Here is a 13,426-nt window from a genome sequence, read left to right on the forward strand (position 1 = left end):
AACTGTGGCCTGAAGTTAAAAGTAGTTGAAGAAGTTTCTATTAAAAGGCCATTCTGTGTTTACATTGTATCTCTTGTTGATGAAATCCACTCGGTGCAGCAATAAATGTATAGTTTTCAGGCTGACAGCTGGAACATCATGGGCTGAAATCTTTCACACACCTCTGATAACCAAAACATCAGCACTGGAACTTAGTTAACAGTTTATCTGTTTCCTCAATAAGAACAAAATCCAGTTCATGTTCCTAGAACACCATTGGATCCATTCTAGTGAATGAACATAAATGGCATTGATTTCTTTTTTTAATAAATAAAATAAATATCTTTGAGTTAACAGTGTCCGTGTGACCAAGATTCATGTAATACACTTTTGGAGCTGAACATCATGTAAAATTCTGAAGAATGGATTTGTTTTCCCCCATTCGTTTAAAAAAGTATTTTTTGTTTGTTTTAGTAAAATTATATTCTTGGGAATGCAGTAGTCTGTTACTTAAGTGTCAAAAGAACTAGGATGAGCAGCATTTAGGCAGATAACAAAAACCAGGTGGTAGTAATTCCAAACTGCACTCTTCCAAAAAACATTGTTCTATTTTTAATAAGTATTAAAAATAATTTTGTTTAAAAAGGAAGACAAAAGATTGCAAGTAGGAATCTAGCTGTGGACCCCTTATATAGAGAGCAAGAATTCATATGAGTTGTCCCAATCAATTATTCTCAGTAGAGCCACAAATCTCAGCTCTCCCAGTAACAGGTTCATAAATTATTTTTGTTCCTTTTAATTCTTGGAATATTTTTTTCTTTTGTGAAAATACAAGATTAAAAAATATCAGTGTGTGCTGATCACTAACACTGGAAGCACAACTGGAGGGCTGCTTTTTAGAGCTGAACTAATACTGAACAATGTGAAGACAAGAACCGTTGAAGGTCTTTGGCTTTCAAGATGCAAAGCATGTTGGAATCTTAGACCAAAATGAATGATAGAAAGCTGCTAAAAGCAGCTTAGGAAGAGGAGGAACTTGTCAAGTGGTACTTCCCCCTTTGTATTATTTTTAAGTAGTACTATTGCACAGCTCCATATAGAATTCCTCTGATGTTTAACATGTATGACAATATCCTGCTTTTTAAGTTAAGAAGTGATAAAACTAATGGGTAAATGCAAATCAACTATAATTATCCAGATCTGAAAGATCTCTAGAAAATCACCTTAATTCCTGTGATTACAAAAAGTTCAAGGTTTTGTAGTATTCATGAAGTATTTAGTTAGAAAGTTAGTGATTTATAGTTTCCTGTAATAAATGTATTTGTTAGCATTACCACTACTGTGTATTTTACCTGTAATCTACAGGGATACCCTACCTATAGGAACAGACACGTAGTTTGTATACAGTTCACTGCACACTCCTCTTGAATACCTTCTTTTTCCCTTTTTTATTTTTTCTTAAACCCAGAACTATTTATAGGAAACATTATTTACTCTTTATATATGAAAGACTATATTAGGTAGCATGAATTACTGTTTGTCCTGCCCCTTTCCCCCAGTCATATTGAAAAAGGCAGAGAAGTCATTACCTAATCTTCTTGCAAGTCCAAAGTCGATGAGTTTGATGCTTGTACCAGTCTTGTTGACACACATAATATTTTCTGGCTTCAAATCCAAGTGGACAATACCCTGCTTATGAATGTACTGAACTCCTTCTGAAATCTGCTTCATATATTTAATGCACTCTCTCTCTGTCAGCTCGAAGTCTTCATCAATGATGCGTTCAAAGAGCTCTCCTCCAGAAACCCTAGGAGAGACAGAATAAAAAGAGGACTTTGCAACATTTTCATTTGGGGAGTAATCAAACTATTTCTTTTACAGAAACACAGAGAGTTCAAGCTTGCAGTAGTCAATTCGGGATGCAATCTGTGTTTTGTAACGGCACTTTCCACAGGCACAAGGATAATACGGGAAGAATCACCTCTTGTGTGTGGTATAAATCAATAGATGTTTTCCACTCTGAATCTCTGTCCCAGGTGAGGGCTGTGAGACACCCATACTGTTATCCCAGGCAGTAGGGATTTATATCCTGCCTTTAGGATCCATCACCTGCAGCTGACAGTAAAGTGTGTGCCATGTGACTGTCACCCTGCTGACATGTGTTCATAACCCCACTCCAGACTCCAAGCGCACATTTCTCGCTGCTTCCTTCCCTCCTATGATCCACCACTACACAAGTGCAGACAACATAATTTAGAAATAAAGAAAACTAAAGTACATGGAATGGGTCCCAGAAAAAGAAGACAAAACTTCTAGCAGATGAGCAAAAATTTGGGAAGAGGAGAGATTGAGAGTGACAAAGAAAGGCTGAAGAAGGAAGAATTCTGATGATATGGTTAATTGGAATGCAAAGCTCAAAGGGTAAATTACTGACCCAAGTGAGTTCAGAGGGAATTTCCTCCTTAGCTATGACAGGACAAGGATATAACCCACAACACTTTCAGTGCTGGTATTTTTAGCTGTGTCCTCATCACACTCCTTGTAGGACAATTCCATTTTTATGCTTATTAAAGATGTGAAATAATTGGTCTTTTCACGGTAGAATCTCCTGGATTGAACTGTTAGTGGAACTAAAGTGGGACATTTTTAATCTAGATTTAAAAAAGCATAATTTAAGTTGTGGTTTGTTAGTTTTGGTGGGGTTTTTTGTGTTTGGTCTTTGTTTTGTTTTACATTCTGAGTAATCACTCAACTGGTTTATCTGCTTGCATCCAAAGATGGGAAATACTTTTTTCTTATGCTGCAGGGGAATGACCCATTGAGAAAGGATCAAACAGTGATGAGAGCTTTGCTTTTAGAAATCTGTTCTAAATTAAAGACACCATAGTCTTTATATGGTTTAATATTTTGCAGCATCCGTGCTTATTGCCAAATGTAATTGCACATTTCAGTTACAGAAAGAAAACACAAAACTGAAAACTGGCCTGCAATGCTTGCAGTTTGCCAGATATACGATTATATCCCTCATGTACCAAACTGAAATTGAAACATCTGGAGTTCTGGATGCATTTGTTGCTTTGGCTATAAGATTTCAAAAGAAATATGTAATTAGAAATGCTACTGCAGCTTCCTATGAGCATGAAAATAGTAAGAATAGCATATGTTTGACAAGCCGAGAGGTTGTGTTGTATTAGAGCACATTTGTAACATAAAGCAATAATATGGCCAGAGCTGTTGAATAAACATTCAAAGGATCCAGTATTTTGTTACTTCAGTAAGACATTAACCAGAATGGAGGTGTTTATGAAAACATCTGCAGGCAAAAAGTTTATATCTGGAGCACTGTGCAATTCCAAATGATAGTCATCCTAATACTAAAATGTACCAGTTGTTTTTGCCTGTTTAACACAGATAATCATGACTTATTTTTACTGTAAATGTGCCATAATTTTCAGATCCTTAAAGGAAAAAATTTTCAGAAATCATACCACTGTCTCAAAACACCCCTTTTTAGCATATTTTTGGAAATTAACTACTGTTAATACATCTGCATGCTGGTTTTACCATGGGAGCTCTAGACACTCTGGTAGCAACGTTATATTAAACTGCTATGCATTTATAGAATGAATAATGTTGCATTTATATCCCAAGCCAAATCCAGTTTAATTTTTGCCAGATTAGGAAGCTGAATCAAACCAGTGCAGATCAGGTTCTACCCATACACAGAAGGAGAAGTTGGCTTTGTTCAAACAGCCACAACTAGTTCAGAATCCTCTTTTGTCTTCTCTAGATGAGGCCATAGAGGAAAATATTCATGTCTATAGAACCACAGAATACACATTTCAAAATTGTTTTATTATAAACTTTAGGTGGAGGAACAGTGAGAAGAATCTGTTGTCCAGTCAAATTCTCAGCTGCATTTTAATAAATCTATCTACAAACCTTAGTGACTTGTTCTGACTTATATCACACCAAATGAATGGAGTTTAGTGCTGAGATTTTTCTCCAATAATCTTAATCTTTTTCTGATCTATGTCAAAACTGACTATCTGAAGTATATAAAAACTTTAAGGCACTTATCCCCAGTGCTGAATGACATTTACAATGTGATACTATTTTTCAGATTTAGTTTTTCCACTGAGATGCTTATTGTGGTACCAGTACCTTCCTATATTTGAAAAGGAAATGCCTGAGACTTGCCCCTGACTTCCAGCAAATGGTAGATGGAAAGATTTTCAGGTAAGAACATCTTATTATAGTGTTTGATTTAAAATTAATAATAAAAAAATCTGATTTTAATTTAAATATGAAATCAAAGCATATAATATAGTGTAATGAAAAATATTAAAAGGAGAGAAGGTGAAGTCTAAAAGGTTCTAAGAAAGATATGGGAATAAAATTAAAATGAAAAATTTATAATAAATACCAGGAAGAAAATTCCAAAGCTGCTTCTTACCAATAGCTCCAATTCAAGTAGAGGGGGATCTGCTAAATTCCATTCACTACTAAAATCTGGTTTAAAATGAGACTAATAGCAGGTAAGCTGGATTTATTTGAAATCCGTGCATTACCACAGTTCTGCTGCAGGGCTGGGACACACTGCTGCTGCCTGCTGCTTGACACTTGGAACTTTCAGTGAGGTGTCTCAAAAGCCAGAAAAGGTGGCCACCCCAAACTAAAATCACATCCTAATTATACTGGTTAACAAAGCTACTTTAAATTTGATTGCACTTTTCTGTATTTTTGAAAAGTAAAACCCGCTTGCTGTCGGGGGGAACTAATGGAGTGTAAAGCCATATGCTATTCCAGACTCTTTATACATCTCCCTGTTTTCCATTAGGTTTGCCAGCTCCCAGTTCCAAACTAAGTAGGGTTCCCTTCCCTTACCATCATCAGCTTGCTCAACTGCTCAGTCTAAAAATAAAAACACCTTCTTGCACATAAGTTCCAGGGTTGTAAAATCCAATTTTTGAAATATGCCAGTGCAGTAGTAGTTTGCACATAATCTAAGCAAGTGCCAAGCAAGCAAAATAGACATATAGTCTCCTTTGCCTCAAACAATTTCTATCTTACTCAGAACTTGCAGCTAGCAAAAAAACTGCTTCTCCTTCTTGCATCAGACAGCACATGAAGTAGGTGTGGCAGCAGAACAGTAACTGATGTAACTTTTTGGGAAAAACATCAGCACAGATCAGGATTTAATTTTCCTTTCAGCTGCTGCTGCCAAAAGTATGGGATTCAAACCAAGAAAGTGCATTATGGATGATGCAAACAGTGGTCATGTTGGTCATTATTGTTTGTGAAGCCTGACCATTACTTTCCATTTCAAACTGTGCAGATTCTTTTCTTATAATAAATTTTGTTGCAAGAACATGTATTGAATCTTCTTCTTTTTTTCCTTTTTTTTTCCTTTTTTTTTTTTTTTTCCTGGAAGTAAATATCTACTATCTTTAAATACAAAGGTACCCAAGTCACAGCCCTGTGAGAGATGCTTCACAGCATCTGTGGTGCTTTTCTGCTGCTCCCCACAGTAGTGTGGCATGAGGAGCCCATGGTGAACAATTTCTGGGAGGTAAAAACGAGTTTTGCTGTCTTACTCAGCAAGAATAAGACAGTGGCATAGCCTGTCTTCAAATTCTTTGTTACTCAATTATATCGTTTTGGATGAAGTTACTCTCAAGTAAAGGACAGATTCCCTTCTGCAACTGCTACACCTGGGCCATCATGAAGAATTTATGTATTGACCTTGGGGGCAGATCAGTTAATGTTTAATTAGTTTTTAGGGAAAACAGCATAATCTTTCTGCATCTACTGATCTGGATTTAGAACATTCACTGCCTTTACCTGTGGAGATTATTTTATACAGAACTTGTTATAAATAAATGTTTTGCAATCAAAGTATTTATGTGTTGCAAGAAAACCACACTGGGCTAACCCTTTAAGGTCTCTTAAAAATATAAAAACAGGATATTATGAAAACTGAAGTGTTCCTAATATCTCTTGACCACTATAAATTTGTCATGATAAATTTTTTTATGGAAATTCAACTATTTTATTAGAATGTGGCTTAGATTTTTGCATACTGATCCACATCTTTCTCTCCTACTGTCTGTTGTGCACCAACATTCAATTCTCTGCAAACAACATCTGATATATTCTTCGATACATGTTTAGAACTGCCTAAAGGAAAAAAAGAATTCTCCTCCTTAAACACATTTTTAGTTCTAAATGAAAGTCCAAAATGCAGCTTACTTTCTTTCTCTGCTCTTCCAAGCTGGCAATAAAAGAGTGAGCTGCAAACACATACCACATGTACTTTAAAAAACAAGCAAACAAGACAATAAAAACCGTAACACATCTTCACAGATTTTTAAAAGATACAACACAGATTCACTTACACAGTTTAAACAAGTTGGATAAATACTTGGAAAAACTTGCAAGATGAGAAAGCCATCCAGGCCCTGCAAATCCTGAACTTTTTGACAGTTCTACATCTGGGTAAGTTGCTACTTTTGTATACACAATTATTTTCAACATTATTACCTTTGCCAGTGTGATCTGCTTTATACTTACATTTCCAAGACCATAACGATGTTGGCTTTTTCTTCAAAGGCATCTACACATTGGACGAGTTTTGGATGATGTAGACAGTTCATGATGCTGATTTCATCCCTTATGTTCTCTTTTTCCTTAGCAGAATAGGCTTTGAAAAATTTTCCTGCCCAAACTTTTCCAGTCTTCTTTTCAACAAGCCTAAAGACTTGTCCAAATTTTCCCCTGAAAATATATAACTATTTCCATAAAATGTTTTTGCAATGTACGGGCCACCACGAATAGCAACATTTTACTAAATATTACAGCACAACCAGTCCATTCTGAAATAAATGTGTCTTAATATCAATTATTGTTCTGTAATGATTTTGTGCAGAGTAATCTGCAAGAACTCCTGAATGAATACCACATTTAGAGATACCCTGCCACTCCAATGAGCAAGTTTTATGTAAGGGTCCAAAAACTGGACTCCTACCAGGCTTTAACTCATGTGACTGAAGTCTTTCTGCACAGTTTTCTATAGGTTGTAGACCTCTGAAGGGGCAGCAGATGAGACATGTCAGGTATAGGATACAGGTGAAATTAGAATCTGAAATGCTCAGAATCTGAACTGCACTGTTATTTCACATTGCTGTATATGTACAATTCTACCTCTACGTTACACTTATCAAGATTTATTAATGACAGCACACAGGATCCCCTGGCCTTCAGCACAAATCACTGAAAGATTATCATGGCATGCAGTTCACACAGCCACGAGTTGGAGCCCTGAGAAACACAGCCAGGCTAATCACTGACCTTCTCTTAGCAATACTATTAATGCTCTTTGGGATTATGACCCCTGTCAACAGAGATTCCAGCCTGTGGGCAGGATAATCTTATTACTGCTAATGGATATAATGGAAATGCAAGTACACAATGTGTATCTTTTTTTTCAGATAGCTTTTAGAACACTGACAAACAAATGAATCCTCTAGCTTTATTCATTTGTGGGCTCTGTTTTCCTTGCCACAAGTACATGTAAGTGCCTATTTAAAATTATCAGTTAATAAGAGTAAATGATCTTTATGGAGTGGAAGCCAACATACGTTAAAATCTATTTAGCAGGGGCCCAGCTGGAATGTTGAAAGTGCAAGACACCGTCAAAGAACGAATGCATGTGATCTTTATAATTGACTGGCAGCCTTGAAAACTCTGTGTCTTCAAAAGCACAATACAGTACTTACGATCCCAGCCTCTCTTCAATGTTATAGACATCTGACACCTTTTGTTCAGTGTTGATTGTAACCGTCCGATATTCCACCTCTGTTTCTTTCCCCTCTACAAACAGGTATCAAGGACCATGATTAAAACCTCCAGAAAATGTGAATGAAAAGCACAGACTTGCATTTGTCCTGTTTAAAATATGCACTTCTTACCATCGTCAGATAGCTCCGCTTCATCCTCCTTAGGTTCTGTGATGAAAATAAAAGACATGCATAACATTTTATATAGGATATGGTAGTTACATAAGACAGTCAAATTATTCACAGTGACATGGACAACTGATAGATCCTATGGCAAAGCAGCAAAAAGCAGTCAGGGAGTTTGTGCATTAGCTTTATAGTTAAAATCTCTTCACCACTTCTACATGAGTATTAACTACACAATCACAGTCTGGTCACCATTTCTGAATACATCAAGTTCATGTGGTTTGCAGTACTTGTCTATCACACCTGCCTAGTAGAAACATCAGCATAGTCCATCAGTTCAAAGTGACCTAAGAATTACCTCTAGGAATGTCTTAGGGAAATAGAAAATAAATTAAAAATATTAAAATCAATAACGCTTCTGGTTCAATGACAAATCTTTTTCTAGCTTTGATATGCCTTTTTTGGATTGCAAAGCCAAATGTTAAGCAAGTTTGTACATGAAAAGATTTCTTGCAAAGCATCCAGACAAATTTTTCAGACTGAAGATATCAATAAAATTTGGACAGCATGCGTTTCTCTGAGCATGGCTGAATTTTGTAATCACTGAGGTTCAAATGGAGCCTCAGTTCTGCAGCCAAAGACTGGCAAGATGTTGGCAAGCCCAGTGACCTAAGTCAGAGTAAAAGTTGACCTGAGTGTCCTGATTTTCATTTATAATTTTCATATACATGAACTGCCAGTAGCACTGTTTTGTGAATTGCTCCCTATACTGCCTGCAGATATGCAGGGAAAGGGGGTATGGTTGGGATGTTGTTCTATATTACTGAGATGGCTTGGGCTTGCTCCTAAGACCTGTGGCTATGACCAGTAATTTGAGAAACTGCAAAGGCAGTTGCACAGTGACCTGTTCAATCCTCCCTGTAGCTGCTGAAGCTGCACTTTGCCATTGGGGAGTGCAAGCCTAACCAAGGGATTTATCCCTGCTGTGTCAACAGATTTATGTTATGAAACATTAATTCAGTACTCTGGGTGCTGTGAGGTGCTTAAGAGTACAGAGTTATACAGCAGATGAGAAGAAAGCAACAGAAATAAAGGATGCAGGGTGAGCAGAGAGCTGCTGTGGTTCATCACCCTTTTACATCCAACACGTAATGCTGCATCTGTGTGCTGGTAGCAAAGCCAGTCAAGCAGATATAGTCTGTTGCTAAAGCCTTTCTCTCTTTCCTCTGGGGTTGTGACCCTTGTATGTTCCAGCACAGATGAGCTGGTTTGCAGAGATCTACCAGAGGAGCAGAGAGGGAAGCGAGCCTTCCCCACCCGGGGTTGCTGTCCTCAGATCTTCCTCAGCTACAAACCACCCTTGCACAGAGCACATCGCATTTTCCTCCCCTTTTAAGGGCTGCACAAGGGAGCTGATCCCAGCCACACTGCCAGTAGTTAATGTTTGCCAAATACTGATTAGGCAAGAAGTCAGTTCCCTGTTCTGCAGTGACATGATATTGAAGCCATGAACTAGAAACATTTTGGTCCACCAGTGGAAGCCTAAATTATATAAGTGGAACGTATCTGAGCTTGGTAAGTGCTGAGTAGCTGTGCTAAAACCTTTCTCAGAAGTGAGTCAACAGTACCAAATTTTCCTCAAAAATGGCAATGTTCACTTTAATCTGTTGTGACTTACAGCCTTTTCTTAGTAGCTGTTTTCTTTAAATGCACAGTGAAAATTTAGCCATGCCTTTCTTTGCTATGGTTATATTGAGATTGCTAATATGCTCTGGCCACCTCAGTATGAAATCAGTAATCAAACTTCCTGGCAGCCACAGAAAATCCCTGGTTACTCAGCTAAGTGTTTTCATAGATGGCAGCTCGAAGTCCTGACTTTGGCAGGTGCTGAACACATGCATTTTCCACTGCCTTTAATTAAAGCACCAGTTATATTCACACACTTGAAAAATCACTCTTTAGATGACTTGCTCTTTTTCCACACTAGCTGCAGTATCAAGAATTGAAATCAAGAAGCCATGGGATTGGGAGCACAATGACAACCCACTCTCCTGCAAACAGAACACATTATCTTTTCACTCAAAACAACTTTTTGTTGCTTTTTTTCTGTATGTTTCACAATGATTCATACACTTTCTAACACTTTTTTACTAAATCTATATAAGAAAACTCTCAGCCTTAAAAATAAAAATATCTTGTTTGCTTTGGTCCGGTACAGATAGTGCTTGCTCTAGGAAAAACAAATATAGAGAAGAGTCAGATCCCCAACTCCAGAAGGTGTTTGTCCAGCAACTAAAGAAAGAGGGCATTCAAACACAGGGAATTTTTTTATGAGGAACCCGTACCATCTATTCAATTTTATTGCTACTCTTCATGTTATTTTTCCTCCCTTTGAAGAGAAGCTGCGTTTTCATTTAGAGTGGGTTTTAAATCTTACAAATAGCAGGAAGTCAATTCTCAGAATGCATCCAATTTATCTCTTGAGGAGAAATATGATTTACTTTTGTTTAGAAATGTCTGTTGAGAGGCTTACACAGTTGTGTGATGCTGCATCACTTTGCTATCATTTTGTCTTGCTTTGGCACTGAAAGATAATTTCACAAGGGCAAGGTAGAACACTTAAATCTCCAAAGCCCTACATATATAAGTAAGGAGGGAGAGATACAATATACAGTCCTCTCTTCAAAGGCAGGAAAAATGGCAAAATACATTATCCCTGGCCCGGGATTTTTGCTGAGATGACTATCAAAGTTGTCTACAGTAGGTAGATGTGGATGTGCACAAAAATGCACAAAATCAGTCTCTGGTTTTGAAAATAATGCTAATATTTGTGTGTTTCAAATTTTAGTACCAGTTTCTGAATAATTTCTGCAAAAATTAAGAAGTAAAAGATACTGAAAAATATTTTTCAAAGTACATACAACTGTAATCAAAAACCTTAAAAATATTTTTAGCATCCATAAAGTGACAAAACCAACACGCTAACTCAGATAGCCTTGAATTCACAAGATGGGTGTACTAGAGGCAACAGGGCTGAGGTGCTTTATCATGCTAGGATTGAAAGCATGGGAACTACAACTAGGTATGAGATGCCAGTTCAGTTTCTGCTTCATATTCTGTGCTTGGCTAGCAGCAAGCACGCTTACTTTTTCCAAAAGCTAATTTGGGATAGTGTTTATGGCTTGTTTTTCCATGGCGTGTCCAGTATAAACTATAATGAATCCATCAGTGTATTTCAGGTGATCCACCAAACATCATTTTCCAACTGGGCGTGGACTGAATGTGTAACATGTGAAAAGTTTTGTCTCCCATTACCTGTGCACTGCACTGCAGAAGTCTGTCAGCCAGCACTCACACGGCAAGCCAGAAGGAGAATTATTGGTTGCTTTCACCAGGCAGGGATTTGGGATCCCTGAAGCCAAGTTTCCACACCACAAACACGCAAATCTTATGTTCTCAGACACCCACATGGAGTCTGGGAAGGGCCTCCAGCACACACAGAGCGAGCACAGGCACTGACCGCACAGCGGCACATGCAAAGGAGTGTGTGCAGCTGCCGGGCCTCACTAAGGAACTGTTAAGATAGAGTTTCACTGAATTTAGATATTTTTTTCTCCTAAGAACTAACCTTCTTGTTTCTCTCCAACCTTTACCAGCTCAGATTCTTGGCTGGGCTCGCTGATGCCGTACACATTGGCAGCCCGCACACGGAATTTGTACTCCCGGTCAGCCTGCAGGTCCTGCACGTTGAAAGAGGTGCTGCGGCAGGTGGTGAGGTCTGTCCATTTGTTGTCCACTGAGTTCCAGATCTCCACGGTGTAGGACTGCACTGCACTTCCACCATCATAGGAGGAGCCATACCAAGAGAGAGTGAGGGAGGAACTCCGTATGTCTGATGCACAAGGTGTGCCGGCAGGTGGGTCTGGCTTATCTGCAGAAACATAAGCAAAGCACCTTGGATGAAATTGAGGATGAGAGACGGAATTACCATTAGGCTATAACTGGCCCTAGCTAACAGCCCTTTTCTTTCCATTCCTTTGCTCTGCTTCAGAGGTTTGTACTGCAGGAAGAAGGAGCAACTGGACCGCAGACAGATGTACATGAATTACTCAACAGGGATGCCAATCCCACATTGGCTTCAACACGGGTTGTTCAGTTCCGTGGGCATCTGGCTAAGCCATGCTGAAGCCTAACGCCCGTCACAGGCAGCATTACAGAAAGTGGAGACTAAAACCAGTCACAGCTATGCCTGCAATATCCCACAACAGTACAAACCACTCCTTGGTGATCTTCCTTAGAGGAATATCCCTGTAACAGTCCCATCACTGTGATGCTCTTTTTTCAGTTCCCTTCATCTGCTTCCACACTTCAGGGCTACTGATAACCTTTCACAGCCTCATAATGTGCCACTCATCCAAGCATACCTGGGTAGCAGACATACTAAAACCAGTTTGTTGGCATGAAAACAAGACCTTGAAGGGTGACAACTTTGTCTGCTAACAATTTAGTGAACAACTTCACCTATCTGCAGTGTTCAGAAGCCTACTGCACTTTTTGGTAAGAAGGAATTCAATTTAGAGTACATCATTTCAATATTGAGAATTTTTTAATCTCATATGTGTTTTGGAAATTGTTGAGGAAGTGGAAGATAAAAACTTCTGGTTTTCCTCAGTTAGAAGCTTGCTCCTGAAGTCCTTATTTGCATTACGAGATCAAATATTACCAGAACCTGGAGTGCAGATGAGCAGCCAACTATGAAAACACCCGATAAAACACAAAAACCTTGCAGTTATACAACTTTTTCAAAGTTAAGTTTAATGATTAGTTATCAAAATTAATGTTCTTCTAAGACAGAAAAATTATGACTTTAAAAAAAAATTACTGATTTAGAAAATAATTGTAGGAGTTAAGCACTTCAAAAGACTTTAAAGGGAACAAATATCTTCCTTGGAAATAATCCTCTCGGAAATAATCTAGCAAAACCTACAAAATAATGATGATGTTGATCTGGATGAACTAGTGGCCAAAGGTTGAATGAGAAATCAAAGGATGGGATAAATGAGAGAAGATGAAAAGAGAAAGCCAAAAAGTGTGAGATCCTACAAACATTGGTTACACTGGACGTGGACTGGTAAAAATCTTGTCCCATTTTGCTCATTAAAACTGCTAAAGGACATTATCACTTTCTCTTTAGGAAAGGCATAGCTGACAAAGCCACTTTCTCAGCAATAAAAACATCCAAATGCTGAAGAAAACTGTTGTGGACTTTGATCAAAGCCTTACTGTGGCAGACTATATCAGTTATCTCTCTATACTCATATTATTATTCCTAGGAAAATTGCTGAACAGACAGAAATAGCCACAGTTTCTCACAAACATGCCTTTAGTTCTTGGACAGAGAAACCTCTCCTCTGACTGCTGTGGTTTTCCTCATAGAGAGGGAAATTGGGATAGTCTAATCTGACAATTAAATATCAGTGCAC

At 38.1% G+C, this 13,426-nt stretch overlaps 1 protein-coding gene across 5 annotated transcripts in view; it reads right to left on the bottom strand.

Annotated features, from left to right (window-relative positions):
- MYLK (myosin light chain kinase) overlaps positions 1-13,426 on the bottom strand; it is a 200,060-nt gene that overhangs the window by 19,445 nt on the left and 167,189 nt on the right. For all 5 annotated transcript variants that reach the window (XM_064661434.1, XM_064661433.1, XM_064661436.1 and 2 more), the window contains 5 exons: positions 11,572-11,874; positions 7,950-7,985; positions 7,758-7,851; positions 6,553-6,756; positions 1,569-1,786 (listed from right to left, as the gene is read on the bottom strand). In XM_064661434.1, coding sequence (XP_064517504.1) covers positions 1,569-1,786; positions 6,553-6,756; positions 7,758-7,851; positions 7,950-7,985; positions 11,572-11,874 — 855 coding nt within the window. The remainder of the gene's footprint in view (positions 1-1,568; positions 1,787-6,552; positions 6,757-7,757; positions 7,852-7,949; positions 7,986-11,571; positions 11,875-13,426) is intronic.

The sequence above is a fragment of the Pseudopipra pipra genome, chromosome 7 (assembly GCF_036250125.1).
Source record: "Pseudopipra pipra isolate bDixPip1 chromosome 7, bDixPip1.hap1, whole genome shotgun sequence".
Classification (NCBI taxonomy): domain Eukaryota; kingdom Metazoa; phylum Chordata; class Aves; order Passeriformes; family Pipridae; genus Pseudopipra; species Pseudopipra pipra.